The following is a 21894-nucleotide window of genomic DNA, read 5'->3' as shown; positions in this document are numbered from 1 at the left end:
AATTTAGATTCAGGAAATCATCAGTGAATGCTGCTGGTGAGACCAGATAGGAAGTAAAGAATCTCTTACTGCCCTGGGTCACATTATCGGTGGGGAAATGACTACTTAACTGCAAGACAAAACGAAAAGGAAGGAATCTCATTGTTGGAGGCAGGATCTGGGATAGAACTAAATAAGCAGGTTTCTGGGCAGTTTCTCCGTGATTGGGGTTGGGCTCCTAGACCAGTCTTCAAAGCCTTGAAGTGTGCTGGAGGAGTGAGAAAAGACTGAATGAGGATACAGATGTCTGTATGGCTGGGGAGGGGAGCACAACGAGAATGATTTATGCTGGTCAACACGTGTATCTCGGGGTGCAAAGGGTGGTTCTGTTTATGGAAGTCTGCTCAGTCCTTCCTAAGATCTGAGTGGGGCCATGTGGAGCTTGTGGGGAAGCTGAGAGACCTTAACTTTTTCTACTTGTCCCTGCCTGGAATGCTGCTCAGTAGGGGAGGGTCCCACCCGGGAACTGGATCAACAGCTGTGGCCCGTCCCTATAATCACAGGAAGCTGAGGCCGGGTGCCTTTGTATGGGAGCTCCGCAGCCAGACAATAGTTTGTGCTGGCGGGGCCATGTGGCGCGTCACGTGACCTGGGGCTGTTTTCTGCCGGGGTCCTTACCCATCTGTTCTCTCGGCTCTTTCTGGGTTATCAGGCGCCAGTCCAAGTCCTCCCAGGCAGCCAGCTTCATGGCCAGAGATTACGAGCACTAACCTTCCTGGCAGGGGCGGTATGGCTTCGCGTTTATGCAGATTAGCCATGTGTTTCTCACTTCAAGGCGTTCCACAGGAAAAGCCTTTTCCTGTGTTTGGCTCTCAGTGGGCGGTTCCCAGCTTACTGTACTGGGACTCAGCAAGCAGCAGGCGTGCACGAGAGGGATCACAGTACACTGGCCCCCTCCCATTCCACCTCCAGTGCTACGTCACCACAACACAACCACTCGCGCTCTCATACTGTTGGTGTCATTCATTCGGTGCCAAGATTGCTTTAAAAAATTCCCTTGGCCCCAGTTCAAACAGGAGTACAGCTGGGATGTGTTAGATTTTAGGCAGTCTGCCCTCAATTTGAGATGAGTTATAAATAGCAGTGCCGACTTCCTTAACTACCGCTCTCTGAGGTAAAATGCAGGTTAATTACTGTGGGAATCAATTAGGGGGTTCTTTCGGTTAAAGAGCCAGGGATGCTTTTTTTTATTGTTATTATTAAAAGTCATACAACAGATCTGGCCAGGAATAAATTTGAAAGCACAAGGAGTAAGAAATGATATTCTAGGTTTCTGCTGGCCCCAACTAGTTGGCATTTAGGGTGACAGGTCGAGTGGCAGTCAAGACTTCTGCTTGCTGATGGACGCATTTTGTGGCAGCCCCCGGCCCATCCCTCTCTGATCACGTTCTTGCTGGTCCTTGGGTACTAAATCTGGCTCCTTTGGTTTGCTGCCTGGTCACTTCCTTTCTGCATCTTCGGATTGGGACTGAAACCTGGAGCTTTTCTGAGTGGAGCTTTTATTTCAAGAAAATTAAGAAGTTTCTCTTTCCTTTTGCCCCTGCCATGTGGTACGGTGTGTTTTGATGAATTGTATATCGCTTGGTAGTTGGGTCCTTGGTCATGCCCTCTCTACTCCCTTCTGAATCAGACGTGATCACAAGAGAATTGGGAAGTCAAGTGTGTTATATCTCAGCAACCCCTTAGGTTGTTATGGCTTCCCTTGGTGCAATAAGAAGTTGTAAGGTATTCCGTTAGCCCTCTGATCTGGTGGGGCTTTTAATTCCATTTGCTTAGAGCAGGGGGACTCTATGCAAGTGGTGAGTCTGTAAGTGGTTTGTTCTGAATATATTCAAAGGGTCTAGCCTGCCAGGCATGCCTTTCCTTTTGATGCCCCTAAACAGCATCTTTTGATGCACTTCATTTGGCAGGCAGTTTGTAACACGTCCAGTGATCTGGAAAGAGATAAATGGTGAATGGAGATGGGGGTTTTCTTATGGCTCTTTTCCTCTGTTTTATTTTTATTTTTATGAATGCAGGAGAGTATATAGCAGGGGGCCCCGACTTCCCTGATCAAGGGGGCAGTATTTTCCTCTCAATTATGTGTCTTTGTGGCAGAGCCTTTGCTTTTGAAGTGTAATCACAGTAATCTACCCCCGTGGTTTCCCATTGAAAGGATTTCCTCTCCGTCTCTCCCAGAGTGGAACCTCTGGCTCTTTGGTATTTCCCATCCTCTGCCTCTTCCTGGGTGCCTGCAGACTGCTGATACTGGTTTTTCTGTCTTGCATGTAGTAGGGATTTTTTCTGGTCTGCAATTGCTACTTTCCAATAAAACTGATTAGTGAAGATTTAAGGCCCCCTTCTCTGTTACAAAAGATTGGAAGATGACATTTCATCTATAACTGCAAGTCACAAATCTTTAACAATGGTTTTAAATGTCAGAGGTGTGAGTTCAGTCTCTGCCCACCTCCCCTCCTCATGTGAGCAGATATTTAACTTTCACATGAGACCAGAGTAATCTGATTGAACTGAATACATTTTAGTTTGCTAAGCTGCATATTCTGTTGAAGGGAGGGGGTCAGAAATCTCATGTCCAGGAAAGGGAAATGTCTTCATTTCATTTTTTTTTAAGAGTAAGAATTTCTTTAACTTGCATTTATTTTTAGTCTGCAAGGAATTTCTTAATGGAAGAATCCTTGAACCCTTTATTAACTAGCCCCTACATTAGTAGCTGTCCTTAATTGGGAGCGCAGTCCCCCTGATGTGAGAGAGAGAGGAAAAAGTAAGTTGCCTTTAGCCTTTTTGTTTGTGGACGCCTGTGTAGTTTGATGGCCTCTCTGGTTATAGGGTGGCACCCAAGATTTCCCTCAGAAATGTGCTCATTCTCTTTGACTGCTTGTTCTCCCCCCCCCCTGCTTTTTCAGTGCCATCCCCATTTTCTTCTGCCCTCAGAGTTGTAACCTGGTTTAGGGTTCAGCAGTGCCCCTGGTCCTTTGACTCTATGGTTAAATCTAGGCGTTCCACCCATGGCATCCTCTACCACTTCCTAAAGACAGCCTGGCACATCGAAGTTCCTGAACCCTAGTTCTGCAGATGGGGTCTTGGGGGGACTTTGAAGATAAAATACCTGGTCTCTGACTTCCAAGAACTTAGTCTTGAGAGGTGCCGCCGGTTAGCTGGACAACTAAGTGCTGCAGCCTGTGCTTCTGACTGATTTTACAGCAGAACCTTTAGAAATGTGAAAGAGCAGGAGGTGCTAAAGAATTGGGAAGTGGCTTCATGTTTAAGGGTTGAGTTTCTGCTGGTGGAAGCCATTGTGGGCAGGAGGGCGGGGCAGGGTGCAGTTTCGTGGAGCTGAACAGTGGAAAGTTTGGCATGAGGAGCCTGAAAAATGCAAAGAAGTGGAGCACACTGTGGCGGACTTTAGAGCCAGGCAGAAGCACTATTTATCATTACTGATAATAGCTACTATTCATCAGGTGTTTTAAGTACCAGGCACTGTGTGAAGTGTGTTATGTGCGTTTTAGATAAAGAACTGATGTATTCAGGGTCAGACAGTGATAGAGTTAGGATTTGAACGTAAGTCTATCGATTTACTATGTTCTTTGCTCTTTCCATTTGATACTGTACATGATGTAGTAGGTAGGAAGATTGGAGCTGTTGTTGAGCAGGGAGAGGTGCAAATGATTTGTGAGTGTTGTTCTAGAACTGTGCAGTCCGATATGATAGCCACCAGCTACATGTGGTTATTTGAATTTAATTAAAAGTAAATAAAAATAATTCAGTTCCTCAGTCACTCTAGGCATATTTGAAGTACTTAATAGTTATATAACACAGAAAATTTTATTGGGCATGCTTCTCTAGATCACTGGTTCTCAGCTAGTAATATACATTAGAACTGGGGAATTTCCTGGCGGTCCAGTGATGAGGACTTGGCACTTTCACTGCTGTGGCCTGGGTCCAATCCCTGGCTAAGGAACTAAAACTAAGGTCACTCGAGCTGTGCATCTCAGCGTGCGTGTGCAGTCCAGTGTGCACACACTGGAATCATCCAGGGATCTTGGGGTTTGAGGGGAGGGAGCCCAAGGCTTTCTGGACCCACTAAGTTGAAATCTTTAGGGAGAGGCCCAGGCATTTGTGAAGCTTCCCGGAAAACTCCAATCTGTAGCCCTGGTTAATAGCTGCTGCTCTAGAAGCTCCATAGTAACCATGGTAGTGACTGCCCCTTGTGTGCTGGGGAGACCTAGACTGACAGAGCTGCCCAGAGTGGGCTGGTCTCTGTTCAGCACATGTAGTCTCTTCACCTGGGGGCCGCATGGAAAGCAGCTGCAGTCTAGGATAAATGAGAATCTCCTTGTCATCTGCAGCGTGTTGTGGCTATTAAGCCCCTGAGCTCCTTGTAAGAGAGAACGGTGATATTTTGGCTCCATTGCCAGGTGTGTCTGGGGAAGATCACATGATATTTATTACTCACTGGTGCAGTTGTTGAATTTGAACTTCCCAAAAGAATTCATGGAGCTCCAAAATTATGATCGGAAATGTTGTTGGAGCTTCTGATACCAAGGCTGGACTGGGCAAAATTGTTCAGTTATGGTTGTTGGAAAGAGCATTTTAATAATACTGATAATGTAATAGTGATTTGGGGCATGGTTTACTATGATTCTTATAATAGTTTAGAAACTTGGAGAGTATTCTCATGATCCGTGTTACCTTTAAGGCTGAGATTTGAGAGAGCTTTGCTTCCACTTTTTCTGTTGATATTTAGAGGAATAGTCTCTGTGGCTTTTTAATCTTAGCCATTTTCTTCAAGACAGCTCAACTTCCTCTAACATAAAACACTTAGATGTAGTATGCCACCAAAAAAAAAAAGGGATATGTACAGAGAACCAATTACTTGAGTGCCCCCCTCCCCTTATTTTGGAGGGTTTTTGTTTTTGTTTTTAAGGCTAAAGTAATATATGAATTAGAGAGTAATAGAACCAGAAGGGACCCTTGGTGTAATCTCGGTCAGTGGTTCTAAAGTGTGGTAGTCCCTGGACCAGCAACATCAGCGTCACCTGAGCGCTCTCATAAATGCATATCCTAGGCCCAGCCCCAAACTCCAAATCAGACTCAGGGAGTAGGTTCCAGCAGCGTGCGTTTTAACCAGTCCTCCAGGTGATTCTGAAGTATTCTAAAGTTTGAGAGCCTCTGAATTCCTTAATTTGAAGTTACTGATATTCAGGTCATGGTATTAATATCTGCTCCCCACCCCCAATTTAAGATTCAGCTTTCAAGTTTTATGTCACGTCCAGGCCTGCTCTGCAGCCAGGGTGTACCTAGTTAAGTGCTTGGAGACACTCCCTCCTCACTTTCTCACCACCAGTAGATATGGGTGAGTGTCTTGGGGAGGGGAAAATGTGCCGGGGCTCTGTTCTATGCAGCTCCAGTAAGATAAAAGTTAGGTCAGAAAATGAATGAGTTGATTGATCATATTGTACCGTAAAGAGCTGAAAGTTATGTCTGTAGCCAAATACCTATGAATTGGACTCTCGTTATCGGTACCTCTGTGTCTTGCTCTTTAAAGAGACGTAAGTTCTACCCACCTTGCCACTCTCAAGGAGGTGAACTTTTCAGTTGAGTTGTACAAGGCTCTTAAGTAAATTCATGGTCACAATTCCCTCAACAACGGTAACTTAGCTGTGTTACCCATTTGGAAGAAAGCATAAATTTAAGTGCTTGTGCCATAGTACAAATGGGCTACTGATATGCAAGGAAATAAGATTTCACTATTTAAAGAATAAAAATATCTAGATGCTTGTATATTTAAATTCCCAACCACAGTGTTGAAGCATCAGTTTTGGTATTACTGAACAAGATCATGGGAGAGTATAGTGACACCAACCCCTCCCAACTACAGGGCCTATGTTCTTGTTTTCTGTACCATAGAGTCCATGTGTTCATTGCTCCACACCTGGCCTGTTCCTTGGGTCTCAAGTAGTACCACAGTTATAAAGTAGAATATAGCTTATAAGATGCTTTCATAAACTGGTGGTGTTTCTCTTTTACATATGACAAAATCCAGTTCTGAAGAAGGTTAAATGACTTGTCCAAGGGTTACTGGGTATATACCATTACTTTTTCATAGTAACTGTTTTCCTCTGTGGCACACAGACTTGTATGCCTAGGTTGTGTTCATACTGGCAAGAGGCCATCAAAGCTTCAGGTTAATGAAATGCTCTTTATTTTGTAGCCATCCAGTCCAATGGATCAGATGGGCAAGATGAGACCTCAGCCATATGGCGGGACTAACCCATACTCGCAACAACAGGGACCTCCATCAGGACCGCAGCAAGGACATGGGTACCCAGGGCAGCCATATGGGTCCCAGACCCCACAGCGGTACCCGATGACCATGCAGGGCCGAGCGCAGAGTACCATGGGCGGCCTCTCTTATGCACAGCAGGTAGATGGTGACTCCAATGACCTTAATCCTTCTTGTTGTCCAAGATCTGGTCTTGAGCTGTAGGATCAGAAGGTGTCTTTGGCTTCTAAACCCCTTGAAAGGAGCATAGGCCAGCCGACTCAATTTCAGTGTGCTTACGTACAAGGCCGAGGTTGCGGTCATCATAGCATGTATACTTGAAGGAAAACTGCTCCCTGGCCACTGGCTATACATAACTGTCTTCTTTGACCTGGCTGGCCTGCTTGTATCCACTGAGTGGTTATCTCTGAAGGAGGTTTAAAGAAAGAAAAAGGCAGTAGCTGAACACCAATCCACTGCTACCAAGGAAAACCACTCATACCATGTGTCCTGGGGAGGGAAGTGTTAGTTGCTCAGTTGTGTCCAACTCTTTGCAACCCCATGGACTGTGGCCCACCAGGCTCCTCTGTCCATGGAATTCTCCACGCGAGAATACAGAGTGGGTTGCTGTTTCCTCTCCAGGGGCTCTTCCTGACCCAGGGAGCTCAGGTCTCCGGCATTGCAGGCAGATTCTTTACCATCTGAGCCATCAGGGAAGCCCGAGGAGAGAAGAGGCCTTTTGTATTTCTCAAGGCCTTCAACATATATAGCTGTCTGGTTTACAGTGAATACGTAGAAGGGACTGGGAGTAGCGGGCAAAGGGAAGATTGAACAGTAAAGGTGCCAATGGTGCCATTACAGACGCTAAGATTTTACTCGTCTCCTTTTGTCTGAGCATCCGCACCATCATCTTTTTATCGCCATTCTCTTTTGTTTGTTTTGATAGCATTTTCTATCATTTATATATGAGTGATACTCATATTGAAAATGGTGTGAGGAATAGAATATTGAACCTAACTTTACTTCTAAGACTGTGAAGCAAAGTATGCCCTTAAATATAATTGCCTTTCCTCCCCAACCCGCACTGAGAAAATAGAGGATATTTGGGGTGAATTTTATTGGTCTTTTTTCTTTCCTAGTTGGCCAAATGTATCCCTTGTGCCTAGAATAGTGCCTGGTACAAGTAAACAAGTAGGCTCTCAGATACTTTATGAATAAAGACAAAGTGAAAAAAGAACCAGAGTAGTTTAGTCATTGGCATACCATCTAGACTACGAAACCCTAGGTTTTCAGTTGACTGAGCCAGTGACTTTTCATTGTGGCTAGGATATAGATTCCTAGCGCTTATAAAAAGTCTAGGCCATGATAAAAAAGAGTAGTCTCATTGGTGAAGACAGCTGTTCTTGAACTCTTGTAAGTTGCCCAAATTTTTATTAAACAGTGTAAATTTTCCATGGATGAATGTCGTCCATCTGTAAACAAACCAACCTAGTAACCCAGCTTGGCTGACCCTCCTGGCTCAGTTTAACAGGGTTGGTAGAAAAACCCTGGGCCTTCCAAGTGTGAGGCTTGGCTTGCCTGCTTTCAGTACCCATTTTCAGGGCATAGCTTCTAACAGAATACCTCACGTTTCTTCATTCAGAAGTGTCAGTGCTAAAAGTGTCCTTTCCTTTTACAGATTCCTCCTTATGGACAGCAAGGCCCCAGCGGGTATGGTCAGCAGGGCCAGACTCCATATTACAACCAGCAAAGTCCTCACCCCCAGCAACAGCAGCCACCCTACTCCCAGCAGCCACCATCCCAGACCCCCCATGCCCAACCTTCGTATCAGCAGCAGCCTCAGTCTCAGCCACCGCAGCTCCAGTCCTCTCAACCTCCGTACTCCCAGCAGCCGTCCCAGCCTCCCCATCAGCCGTCCCCGACTCCATACCCCTCCCAACAGTCCAGCACCCAGCAGCACCCCCAGAGCCAGCCCCCCTACTCACAGCCGCAGGCACAGTCTCCTTACCAGCAGCAGCAACCTCAGCAGCCAGCATCCTCGACGCTTTCCCAGCAGGCTGCGTACCCTCAGCCCCAGTCTCAGCAGTCACAGCAAACTGCCTACTCCCAGCAGCGCTTCCCTCCACCGCAGGTAAGATGCGCCCTCCCTCCACGTGACCGCAGACTTTGGGGGTTGGTGTCATGAGAACTTTGCCACATGAATTGGTTCTCTAACTGAACTAGCTGCATAAAAATTTGTAGCTCTCTTTATTAATAGGGCAGTGGAAAGTTGCATAGACAGACAAGAAAAAAAGATAATGGACTAGTTTTTATTTTTTTTTTAAACTGAGCATTGAGAACTTGAGCATCCAAGTGAGTTTGGTCTTTTTTAAAACAGTCACTTTGGGAGACTGTACTGTACTGCCATGCAATTGCCATTCTGTTCTGCTATTGCTCAAAATATTTTGGACCCCTTCATTTGAAATTGCTATCAGGGCTGATATAACATTCTTTAGAATATTCTTAGTGGTGAAAGTGAAGGTAAGCTCAGTAATGTCCAAGTCTTTGCTATCCCATGGACTGTAGCCTGCCAGGCTCCTCTGTCCATGGAATTCTCCAGGCAAGAAAACTGGAGTGGGTAGCCATTCCCTTCTCCAGGAGATCTTCCCAACCCAGGGATTGAATCTAGGTCTCCTGGCACATTGCAGGCAGATTCTTTACCAGGGAAGCCCGTTTTCAGTTGTAGCAAATACTTTTATTTGAGAGTGGATTTTGGGAAATAGCTAAAATTCATTTGTAGCCATGTCTCTGAACAAGTTAGGTGATAAAGTCTGAAAATAACAATTTGGGCTTTATTCTCTAAAGAACAAAAAGAGGAGAAATGCCTGAATGATGACAAGTCCACTAGAGATTTTGTGCATTGGAGGCATTGTTGGAGTCTCATCCCAGGCCAGTGCCTTTAAAGGAAGCAGTACTCATTTTAATACAGAGGTTCTATTATGAGTTTTTTGTTGGTGTTTTGAAATCGGTTGGTCTCTTTCCTTGATAGATAAAATTTGTAGTTAGCTAGATTTGAACCTTTGTTCCAAAGAACAGTTTTCTTCTGTTGGTGATGATAAATGGTCAGCAGTGCCATCTGAGAGTCTTATGTCCACTGTTGACATTCTTAAGAGCCACAGTTTGTATTTTTCTGCCTTTGAATAGTATTGTGTGCGAGTGGTCAGTCTCTCAAACGCAGTTTCCCCCTGTGTGATAGAGTCCCATAGCCCTTTTCACCATGAAGCACGGTGGCCTGGTTTATCAATAACCAGGCTCTCACAGCTTTTGTTTCTCTTGTTTTAGGAGTTATCTCAAGATTCATTTGGGTCTCAGGCATCCTCAGCCCCCTCAATGACCTCCAGTAAGGGAGGGCAAGAAGATATGAACCTGAGTCTTCAGTCAAGACCTTCAAGCTTGCCTGTGAGTATTTCTGCCACCCTCTAAAAGCTGATGGGGGCAGAGAGAAAAGCAAGGAAGACCAGTTTCTGATTGGATGTTTTGGTAGTATTGAGCTAAATGAATGATGAACTATTCCTTAAATTCAAGCTCAGAATTCTGAATAGGCATTTGTGGACTGACTTTATAGAATGTCCTTTTTGGTTGCCTGCCCAGGGAAGAATATATTTGTGATCTCTGTTCAGAGATCTAAACATTGTTTAAATGGGTTTTTTTGTTGTTGTTGTTTGTTTTAAATCTTGGGCTCTTAGGCATAGACGCAACTGAGGGACAGAGAAGATGGAAATGATAGAAGCACTGTCTGCTTTCCATCAAAGCTGAGAAAAAGTTCAGTGTTTTTTGCTTTTTTCTATATCTTACTTTTGAAAGCTAAATTTTTAGGTATTTGTCTTAACTTTTAGCTAGGAGGTAGAATCTGGAGTGCGTTCAGCATGGATTGTCACGTTTGAGCATGGAGGAGTAAAAGCAGATTTTCTAGTTGTTTTATGTGAATAGATGCTTTTGTCTAGTAGAGTTTTTGGTGCCAGATGCTTGATGCAGTGTTTATAGAATGGACAGACAGTATCCTGAAAAAGACAGTATGGTCTGCTGATGAAGAGCTTGGGCTCTAGAGCCCTGGATCTGCATTTTGACTCTGCCACTAACTGTAACCTTGAGCAAGTCACTTAATCTGTCCATGCCTTAGCTTTTGCATCTGTAAAATGAAACTAAAAGTACCCACTTCATAGAGGTTAATATTAGTATAAAGAGAGCATTGGTGCTTGTTAGGCCTTCATAAACATTGGCTGTAATGACCATCATCTTCAAGGAACTATACTCAATACTCAAAGGCAGGTAACACCAACTATTTAATAGTAGGCTGGTCCTGGGAGCATTTTCCCTTGGTCTTAGCTCTGTTACTACATGTCGGCAAGTCCCTCAGGCTGGGCACAGGAATAAAATGGACTGTCCTGAGAAGACTGTAGGTAGCAAACCTTTCCTTAACAAATCTGGCTTCAGTTAGGAGATGGAAATTCAGCCGCAGGTAAGAATAAGATTCTTGTGAAATTTTTATTCTACTTGGATTTGAAGCTTGTCTCTTCCATTATTCTGACTTGTAAGAAAATGGTTTTCTGGATCTTTAAGGTAGGAGATGGGAACTCACTTTATCATGAAGGCCCCATGGCTTCCCCTGAAGATCTCTAAGCCGTAACCTTAGTAGGACAAGGTCTGTGGAGTCCCTCAGCACCTGTAATTCCGGCATTCCAGGCCAGGATGAATCGCTATTGTCAGCTAGGCCTTCGGAGACTGTTGACTATTTCAGCTGAGGGGTTGAGGGAGGAAGTGTCTGAATAAGGCAATCACTCTTGTTCCCTTCTCATTAACGTCTGTTGCAATCCTGTTTTGCATCCTAAACTTCACTGGAATGTGCTTTTTAACCTGATTCAGTCAGAACTGTGTAACCACTCCCTCATCACCTATCCGGGTGAGGTACTACTGTAGCAAGAACCCAAATCGGTAGATTTCTGCCCATGCTGTAAGTTGTGCCTCATCAGAAAGTTTCTGCTTGTTTCTGGTGACATTTTGGTTGAACTGCATTTGGTAGTTTTAGTCCTGAGAAACCTAGCATACAAACACATTGTCTGTTAAAGCTTGAGAGCCTTATGCTGTTGAATACAAGAGCTTGATATGACCTACTGAAGTGAAGACACCAGTAGCCTGTAGCCTCTTGGACCCAGGAGAGAGCTGTTCCTGGGTAGCCCATCCCAAGGAGCGTTCCCAGGTTCAGGCTTCTGCCCTGGGTTCATCCAAACAGGTCATTTGTTCTGTAGTAGTAGAAGCTCCATGTGGGAGGCAAACTGGCCGGGTTATTGGCATCTTGTTTGTTGAATTGCTTTTTATCCCTCTGCTACTTAGACAAAGAAACAAACGGTGGTTTATTCTTCGAAATTTTTTCTGGTTTGATGCCAGATTTGCCTAGCCAGGCTGGGGAAATAGTCACATCTGAAGAAAGGAGAAGGCAGGATTCCCTGCAAGGAGCCCGCTCCTTTCTTAAGCAGCTGTGTTAAGGGGGCCCTAGGTTCACCAGTGTATCCCTCCACTCAGCACGTGTTTGTGTTTGGCTACAGAGCAGATGCTCTGCTGACTGGAGGGCAGCCCCTTCAGTTTTTCATATCCCTCTTCCCACTCAGGCACCCTTTCAGCTTAGCCCTAAAGGCATTATGATTGTGACCCTTGATTTAAAGACTCAGTATGGTTTCTGATCCTGATTATTACAAAAATTAGATTTTGAGGGGTTTTTGCTGAGCTATTAACGCCAGACCATTTAGTTACTGTTATCCTGATTATGTTATTCCTCTATTTAAAACCTCTCAATTATTTTTGATTAAGAATAAAATCCAAAATCCACCCCGCCTCCCCACCTCTTTCTGATTTAGTAAGTCTGGAGTGAGACCTGAGAATTTGCATTTCTAACAAATTTTTGATGCTGCTAGACCAAGAATGGCACTCTCAGAACCTTTGTGTGTGTACTTAGTCACTCAGTGGTGTCTGACACTTTGCAACCCCCGTGGACTGTAGCCCACCAGGCTCCTCTGTCTATGGGGGTTCTCCAAGCAAGAATACTGGAGTGGGTTGCCTTGCCCTCCTCCAAGGGATCTTCCCAACCCAGGGATCGAACCCAGGTCTCCTGCATTGCAGGTGGATTCTTTACTGTCTGAGCCATGAGGGAAGCCCCTGAGAACCTCTGCTTCATCCTTTTTTTTGCTTTCTGCCTTCTCTCAGTTTCTGTGGGGCCCCATGCCTTTTCCACTTCCAGCTCTTGCGTACAGTCTTCCCTTTGCCTAAGGTACTTTTCCTTCTGACTTTTTCTGTTTATATTTCAGACTACATCTTCAGAATCATTTCCTCAGAAAACCCCTTAAGCTTCAAAATTCAGCTTAAATAATTTCCATGTTGCCTTCACTGACTAAAGGCATTTTTTATTTTTACTTTTTTAAAAGCCTGCAATATTTAAGATGTATGAAAAGGTATAAAGAATAATTAGGTGCCTGAGCCAAACCTTGCTGCCACAGGTAAAAGCACCTTATATAATCCATTGTGATCACTTCCCCATCCTGTGCCCAGAGAAGCATCATGCTGGATCTGAGGGTTTTTTGCTCCGTGTTGCTAGAGCATTTTGCTAATACCTCTGGGTTGTTGGGTCTTTCCCACTAGATAGAAAGCCCCTGGAGGGCAGGCATTGTCTTAGTGACCTCTGTACCCCAAACCGTGTCTCACCATACCCAAGACCAGTAGTTCTCTACCTTGCCTGCATGTTAGAATTACCTGGGGGAACAAATGATTTTTAAAACCCATGGCCAGGGTTCACAGAATTCTGGTTTGTTTGGCGCGGGGTACGGCTTGGGCGTTGGCCTGCGAGAAGCTGTGCGGGTGCTTCTGGTTGGTAGCCCTGGTAGACATCTTCTCAAGTCCACACTGTGTCGGGTTCCTCGACTACAGCAGACCGGCTCAGCACCATGCTTCTCGTCAGTGCTCATCTCAAGGGTAATTTCTGTTACTTAGTTCAAGCTCACTGAGGGTCAGACTTGCTCTGTCTTGCTCATTGCTGTTATAGAGCTTGTCATATAATAGTTCCAACTCATCGAATAGGTACACCTGAGCAGATTCATTGCTCATCCAAAAAGTGTATGACTGACAGGGTACAACTTGACCATATTACCAAATTGTTGTTTTCCCTGCTAGTGCAAGACAGTCATCACAAACTGTTATGGGACCACCCAAACTTCATTTTAGAGGATGAATTAATTTATTTGTGCTTCCTGACAGTGGCCTTAGGAAGAAGTGGGGTTAGAATTTGTCATTATGTTGTGAAATAGTCTCACTTCACCCCATGTTAAGAAGGTTCCTGGGACTTCCCTGCTGTAGTCCAGGGTCTAGAATCCACACTTCCATTGCAGGGGGCACAGGTTCAGTCGCTGGTCAGGAAAACATAAGATCCCACATGCCACACAGTGCGGCTCCCGGCCCGCCCAAAAAAAAAAATGTTCTTGTAAGGGGTAGGTGAGCAAATCTCATGGTGTTTCATTAAGTCTTTAGTTTTCTTTATTTAGGGGTGAAATCTGTAAGGGACTCATCTGAAAATTGGTTTCTGACTTTTGATTATAGTCATTTCTGAGAATGACTTGGAATAGTTGCGTCTTGAAAAGCTTCTGTTTAAGTGATTCATTCAAGTGTATGTGGTTTCCTTAAGAGTAATGATGGCTTCCCGAGTTTTTCTTACTGAGGCACATTTGTAAATTTACATGTTAGTCTTGCAAGTGTACCTGGAATAGAGTTTCCATTTAGTGGTGCAAAATGGATATAGGATTAAAAGCTTTGATCTGGGGAAGTTAGCTATATCACTGCTTCTCAAACTTAGGCATGCATTAGGAATCATCTGGAGATTAATTAAAACACAGATTACTGACATCCAGCCAGAGATTCTGATTCAGTAGTTGTGGGGTAGAACCCAAGAATTTGCGTTTCTAGCAAACTCTCAAGTGGTGCTGTAGATCTTAAGACCATACTTGAATGAATAGCAGTGAGCTTTGGTGGTCCTTTAAAAAGGGAAGAAAAAACTACTGGGCTGGGAAGCCACAATGGCAACGTGAGTAATAGTGGTGACTTACGCTGTAGTTTGACTCTTGATCTGGAGGGAAGACTGGGTTGAAAATGGGTGAAGGAAGAGAGACCTGGGAGAGACCCGACTGACCCGACTGCCTGCAGCTGGGACCCCTGCAGTTTATTCCTGTGTTAGGGCACCTCTTGTGTTGCCAGCTCCACCCTGGGGACTCTTTGCTCTCTGGCACTCATCACTGGATCCCTTGTCCTTCCTCATTGCCTTTCTGTTGGGCTCCCATTATCTCTTACCTGGCGTTTGTTTGTTGCAGAGTCCTGAGCTGTTTCTTTTCTTTCCAAGTCCATCTTCAACATAATCACCAGGGTGGTCATCTTAAAAAAATCAAACTTCACAAGTTACACTACCTCTGACTACTTGATTCCTATAGGTCTAAGCCCAAGTGTGACATACAGATTCCTTTGTGATCTGGAGGATTGAGGATATTTCAGAAAGAAAAGTAGGTAAGCTGCCTGTCTCTGGAGTAAATTCTGGTGCCCCATTTGCTCTGGTGGTTGTATAGAAGGCCTAGACGCATCAGGGAAGGGTTGAACTCCTATGACTTACGAGGTAACCTGAACTCTTAAGTGGGTGATTCTGACTACGATATGGTTGTAACCCTCAGGGATCCTCCTCTGTTTCATTGGTAAAATAGAAGACTGTGTGCCTGAATGTTACAGTGAGTGCTATCAGGGTTTGGTGAAATCAGTGATCCATTTATGTCTAAAGAGTAGAGTGGGAGGGAGATTTACGAGGGAGGGAACGTGTGTACACCTGCGGTTAATTCATGCTGATGTATGAAAGAAACCAATATTGTAAAGTAATCATCAATCAATTAAAAATAAGCATAAAATAAAGTTGTAGAGGGGACATCACGGCAGAAATTCAATTAGAATGAACTAGATACGGGTGTCTTGGGTGGGGTGGAAAGGAAAAGTGCTGGGCTGAGGCTCGGTGGGGGTGGGGTGCAGTGTGGATGACTTCTGGGGGGCTGGTCAGGATCAGGCTTCCTGAGGTGGGCAGGAACAGGAAGGAAAGCGAGATCACAGGGGCTGGAGCCCTGGTACGATAAGTAAGCCACTTGGATCTGATCTCATAGGCCTGCAGATACGTAATTAGGGCAATAACATGATGAAGCTAATGTTTTAACAAAAATGATCCACTGGTGTGTAGTATGGTTTGGAAAAGTGGTAGTCTGCAAGCAAGGGGATGAGTTAAACTATTGAAATAATTCTAGCGTTCAGTGGAGTTCTGCTCTTCAGCCTCATTTACGTAGCTACCTAGTCTTAGTTGTGAGGCGCTCAGGAAAGAATCTATAGAACTGGGAACAAGTGGATTCTACTGGCTGGAAAATATAACAATCTTGATATACCAGGTTTGGGGAGGGTGGGGCTCTCATTGACAAAAATAGAAGGTTAATGGGGAAACTCACCTTTGAGGAGAAGTTAAGTTCCATACAATGAGATGTCTAAAAATGGATGCTTCATTACTAGTTGGAATTTAGGAGGCTGAAACTCGGGTAAGAGCTGAGTCTGGATAGAGTTTGAGAGTTGTCTGCATAGTGGTTAATAGTTAACCTCCCCGGCCATGCAGCATGGAGCGAGGAGTCAGATGGCGTGCTGGACTGTGCTTGGGTCACTGAGTAGAAGTGCCCAGCACATAACTGGAAAGGTTGGAGGGGGCCCAGGGTTGTGTCATGTTTCTGGAAGCCAAGGAAAGGGACAAAGATGGTCTGCATCTAATGTATTATCAAGGAATGTAAAGTTGAATTTGTCATGAAGCAGTTTATTGGGATCCTTCTAAGTTAGGGAGAGGCCCTGATTTCTGAAGCTGGAGGGAAGGAAATGAGTAAGGGAAGGGTGTAAAGGTGAAGAGGACTCTTGAAAGGCATGTTAGGAGGAGTCAGCTGAATCGGCCCAAATTCCTCAGCTTCATCTCAAGATTCTTATGTGTATAAAGCAGATAGGGTACAAAATAGTGTGCAGTTCAGTCACTCAGTCATGTCTGACTCTGCGACCCCATGGACTGCAGCACGCCAGGCTTCCCTGTCCATCACCGACTCCTGGAGCTTGCTCAAACTCATATCCATCGGGTCGGTGATGCCATCCAACCGTCTCATCCTCTGTCATCCCCTTCTCCTCTTGCCTTTAGTATTTCCCAGTATCAGGGTCTTTTCCAGTGAGTCATTTCTTCGCATCAGGTGGCCAAAGGATTGGAGCTTCAGCTACAGCATCTGTCTTTCCAATGAATATTCAGGACTGATTTCCTTTAGGATTGACTAGTTTGATCTCCTCGCAGTCCAGGGGACTCTCAAGAGTCTTCTCCGACACCACATCAAGAGCCTCTTGATGAAAGTGAAAGAGAGTGAAATTGCTGGCTTAAAACTCAACATTCAGAAAACGAAGATCATGCCATCCGGTCCCATCACTTCATGGCAAATAGATGGGGAAACAATGGAAACAGTGAGAGATTTTATTTCTTGGGCTCCAAAACCACTGCAGATGGTGACTGCAGCCATGAAATTAAAAGACACTTGCTCCTTGGAAGAAAAGCTATGACAAACTTAGCATAATAAAAAGCAGAGATACTACTTTATTGACAAAGGTCCATATAGTCAAAGCTATGGTTTTTCCAGTAGTCATGTGTGGATATGAGAGTTGGACCATAAAGAAAGCTGAGTGCTGAAGAATTGATGCTTTTGAGCTGTGGTGTTAGAGAAGATTCTTGAGAGTCCCTTGGACAGCCAGAGTGTTAGGAAGATATAAACAGGCACATCCTCCAGGAATTAACAAGAGAAGGGAATCAAGGGCACTGGGTTAGCTTAAAAGGGACACTATATCCTTGACTGAAAAAGTCTTAGAGGCTGCTATTGAAGATCTAGACCATACTTGCTTGCACTGGTTGGACAGGAGTGAAAGTTGTTGATACCAGGAGTGAAGTAAGTAGAAATAGGATTTTTAATGTCTGTTAAATTATCGAAAGGTGTTCTTTTATAGCTTGAGTTTCCAAGCCCTCCTTTATATTTCTACTTAACAACAGGGTACCTATTCACACTCAAGCTTTACTACTGTGATGTTCTCGTATCATGAGAGCTTGGGTTATAGTGATCTGGAATGAGAAAATGGAAAGGAACTCTTATAGAATCTGAATCTTAAAGGACAGGTGTGAGGCCAGGAAAGGATCTTCAGCCATAGTGAATCCTCCTGGAAGAGCAGGAATTGAAATGTACTAAGTTTAATAATCACTTCTATTTTACATAGGAAACTAAGGGTTGGAGTTAGAATTTGAATTCAGTTTTCTCTGATAATTCAGATGAAATATTTCCTTTAGCATCCAGCCCAGCAAAGGAAAGGCATGGACAATCTATTCTCTTTTAATATTTAGCCAAAAGTCTCAACCCTTTGTCATTTATCATTTACTAGATTTTTTTTTTTCCATTTACTAGATTTGTCGTAAAAGGAGGAGTGTAAATGGACATCCATTTCCCTTTCTTCCCCCAAACCCTCCCTGTGATGGAAGCATAGATGAGTTGTGAACTGAAGGGGCAGGGAGGAAGTGGAAGAGGGAAGGTGGTTAAATCTATAGGTCAGGCCTGCTGAGGGAGTTCACCAAGCAGGGCATCAGCTCCAACAATGAAAAGTTGACAAGAATGGTTCTTTGGTTCCCTAGTATTGTATGGGAGCAAGCTCTGTTCTGTGCCTTTTTTCTTAAACAGTGTTCTGATTAATGGTGAAACTTTAATCAGTCAGATCCTTGTCGCTGAGGAAAATGTGGTCCATTATCAAGCAGCACAGACATTACCTGGGGGCTTGTGAGAAATGCAGATTCTTGGGCCCTACACCAGCTTTATTGGTTCATGTGTCTTATGGTTCTGGAGCAAGGAAGAGTTAGACCCTGAAAGCTGAGTAAAATTTGCAAGTGAAATACCTTGCCAGAAGCTGTGTGTGTGTGTGTGTGTGTGTGCGCGCGCATGCCCCCACATGCGTGTGCACACATGCAAGCATGCTCAATCTTGTCCAGCTTTTTGTGACCCCATGGACTGTAGCCCACCGGTCTCCTCTAATAAATGTTACCACGTCTAGTAAACTAGTTGTTTTGTGTGTGCTCTGGGAGCCCTGGCTCCCTGTACCTACAGCCCAGAACCTATTATGGGGCCATCCGCCACTCCCAGCATGCCTCACAGCCTCATCTCTGGCCACTCGGGGGCGCCTTGAAGCTCCTCACAGCTCCCGGTCCTCACAGAGCTGTTGTCCTTTGGCTTAAGGTGTGTGTCATCTCTATTACTCTTCCCCCACCCCCCCTTTTTTTTTTTTTTTTTTTAATGTCCAACAAAGTTCTACTTTGGCTTCAAAACCTAGCTGTGAAATACCTTCTCTGGGACTTCTTCCCATTTTCTTCATGTTGGTGTAGCATTATGCTGGTGCTTCTGCTTGAGCATTCAGACCTGTGTCTAATACCTGTGTTAGGCAAATCTTAGTAAACCTTTGTTGACCTGCCTGAGCTTGGGGACCTGCTTTTCATTGTCTAGGTTTATTGGTGAGGGGTAGGAGAGGTGACAGAAATTCTCTAAAAGCTTAATAAACTGGAATGTTTGAAGGATTTAAGTTTTACACTATGTTCCCTTTTGTTACATTTCATGGTAAGAGGAGGCAGGACCAACAGTCTTTGCCTAGGTTTTTGATGGCTTATTTTTTTTAAGGGATAACTGAAATGTCACTAGCAATTTTGGTACCCAGAGAAGCTGAGCCATTCTGAGGTCAGTGACCTGTTTTCTTTATATCTGACTGTGTATCTGTGCTCGGTCCCCTTGAATTGTAACCCAGGTGCTCTTACAAAGTCTCAAAAAGGAAATCCCCACCCGCTCTGTCACATCTGCCCAGAGTGCTCAGAGCAGCATGTACCCTGTGCAGGTAGCCATCCCTTCTCTAGAGTGCCTGTGCTCTGGCAGACCAGCCAATCTGCTTCTCCATCTTAGTCACGCTGCTCCGACCCTGACACTGCCTGGTGCCTGCCGGAGCCGGTGCTGCTTGCAGCAGATTACTGTATGCTTGTTCCTGGGCCCGTTTCCTGTTTCTATTCTAGTTGCTGGTGGCTCAGCTCTGCTTCCTGCCTGTGTGTCTCACACAGATTCCTCTTGCTGGAACCTTTTGTTTTCTTCAGAAAACTTCATTCTGAAAACTAACCGAGCCTCACCTCTAGTGTGATGGCTCCTGGGCTTAGTTAACATTGCTGACGACTGGTGGGAAATACCCCGTCCCACCAAGCGTGCCACTTGAATTTGACCTTGTTTTTTCAGTTTGTCCCACTCCTGCTACAGGAAGCTGGTGGTTTGTTACTTCAACCAGAAATTGGTATAAGAAGATAAACTAGGATCTTGTATGGGCCAAACATGTCTTGGGTCATTAGCTGTGCAGGGCTGTGCCCTGGTTCTTTACCCCCTGGATTATGTAAACATATTTCCTGCTTCTGAGGAAGACAGTTGGTGCCCTCTCTAGCCCAAGCCCAGAGAATACTTATTTGGGGTTGGGCAGGTAATGCTACCCTCAGCAGAGTAAAAGCTTGCAGAGAATATAGGGATGGAAAGGAAAGCATGTGCTGACTCAGCCTTCCATCTTCTGTGAGCCATTCAGCTCCCCCCCCCAGAGCTTAGAGTGGGAGGGAGAAAGTATAGGAAGATGGTAAAAAGGGAAGAAGTGAAGGAAGTTGTCCTGGACAAATGTATTTTAAAGTTCTAGGCTTCCCCATCTTGCCCATTTGTCCTCAGAAGATTCTGACTTAGGGAATATGCTTTGTGAATAATTTCTTTCACCTTCACAACTACTCTTCGTGTCGTCTGACAAAATTATGTCAGAGACGGTGGTTTCTACACTGAACCTAGGCCATACTAAACCCTAGGTAGTTTAATAGAGAAGGGTTTAATATAGCAAATAGGGCTTGAAGATTGGTCGAAGGATTGAGGGAGCGTGCCTCTGGGCTTGTCCTCTGGGAATCGGGATCTAGACCTAGATTTGACCCACCAAGGGAACTTCCTCTTGGGAGCCACTATCAGCTTGCGTGCTCTTCGTCTGCTATCTAGGGATTGGTAAGCTGGAATCAAGCAGCAGCAGCTGCAGCCACCAGAACTAGCGCCCAGTTAACTGGAAGATGAAACCAAAATGCTCCTGTAGAAACAAGGAAAGGAGACAGAAGTATGGCCACTGCCATACTTTGATCTAATCTTGAGTCTGATTCTAATTAGCAGAACCTAAATTGTAGCCAAAAGCATCTGCAGGGGGATTCTGGGAAATGTAGTTTTTAGCTTTTTAACCTCTGCAGTTAGGAAAAGAGCAGAGTGGAGGCAGCATGAGCTACTCCACAGAATATTCACCACACTAACACAAACACCATCATCCCCTTTCACCCCACACTTTACATATACGAGAACCTAAGGCCCAGAAAGGGTATAGGAGTTGCCCAAGGTCATTCAGTAACTGAGAACATGGGGTTCCCTGACTTCTAGCCCATTGCTTTTACTATTAGGACCAACTCCTATAAAGGATCTGCAAAAAGCTCCTTTAAGAGAAGGAAGAATGCCATATTAAAAAGACAGACTTTGTCTTCCATATATTCTTCTCTTTGGAGAAAGGAAAGGAGGTGGGATGGAGAGGTGTGAGATTGAAACTTCTAGGCAAAGGTAATGATACTATAGCTTCTGGGTTTGGGTCTGCTCCCCAGGAAGATGTAGGAAGCATTTATTCTGGAAGGAAGAAACCTCAAAAGCTCGAATTTCTTGAATTTCCCGAGTCAACATATGGATGAACTCAGTTGCCTTGGTGATAGTGGCTTTCCTCCATCTTTATCTCCTCTTCCCCTTCTCTCCTGTTGGTGCTTTTACAACCTTCTGCAAAGCCGTTTGGGAGACGACCTCAGTGAGGTACCTACCCTGGTTCTGCCATTGTCCTCCTTCAAGAAGACCAACCAAAATCCAAAAGCTAGCCCCTAGGTGTGGGACTGCCAAGCTGTGTCTTGTCTTTCTGGGGAAGAGGGTGAGAAGCAGCAGAGGGTGAGGGGTATCTTGGGGTTTTTGAACAAAGTTTGCCTAGCAATGCTGTCTTTACAGAAACCAGTAGGGCCCCCTGCAGCAGAGTGAGAATCTGGGCCCAGAGGGGAGGGCCCATAGGTGTGGAGCTATGTTAACATACCTGATAAATCAAGCACAGAATCAGCTCTGTTGTCTTTTTCTCATATTTCTAAGATATTTGGTGTTCTACCTGAAAGCTGTGATGAAACTGGTATGTGATCTAGGGCTGTCCCTCTGGGGGCCACTGCTTGATCTCTTGTTCTGTCTACCTCGGTAGCCAGAACCTATTCCTCCTCCACACCTGCTGTCAGCATGGAATTGTCTGGTATTGTGATGTAATCTCTGATTGCCCTGAGGTGGAGCTCACCTCCACGCTGTTAGCTTGCTTCCCATTTGACTTTTCCCAAGGGGGCTAAGAAACCT

At 44.8% G+C, this 21894-nt stretch overlaps 1 protein-coding gene and 1 long non-coding RNA gene across 5 annotated transcripts in view; one reads left to right on the top strand and one right to left on the bottom strand.

The window, feature by feature from the left end:
• The window catches only part of ARID1A (AT-rich interaction domain 1A), a 68567-nt gene that overhangs the window by 18354 nt on the left and 28319 nt on the right, over positions 1-21894 (top strand). For all 4 annotated transcript variants that reach the window (XM_070775925.1, XM_019980538.2, XM_019980531.2 and 1 more), the window contains exons 2-4: positions 6251-6463; positions 7980-8432; positions 9623-9739. In XM_070775925.1, coding sequence (XP_070632026.1) covers positions 6251-6463; positions 7980-8432; positions 9623-9739 — 783 coding nt within the window. The remainder of the gene's footprint in view (positions 1-6250; positions 6464-7979; positions 8433-9622; positions 9740-21894) is intronic.
• On the bottom strand, positions 13097-21777 carry LOC139178334 (uncharacterized). The gene is made up of 3 exons (XR_011562758.1): positions 21593-21777; positions 14666-14746; positions 13097-14079 (listed from the first exon to the last, which is right to left on the bottom strand). It is a non-coding gene; the product is annotated as an uncharacterized lncRNA (long non-coding RNA).

The sequence above is a fragment of the Bos indicus genome, chromosome 2, assembly GCF_029378745.1.
Source record: "Bos indicus isolate NIAB-ARS_2022 breed Sahiwal x Tharparkar chromosome 2, NIAB-ARS_B.indTharparkar_mat_pri_1.0, whole genome shotgun sequence".
Lineage (NCBI taxonomy): Eukaryota > Metazoa > Chordata > Mammalia > Artiodactyla > Bovidae > Bos > Bos indicus.
The sequence above is the reverse complement of the archived record's forward strand: the minus strand, read 5'-3'. Positions and strand labels throughout refer to the sequence as shown.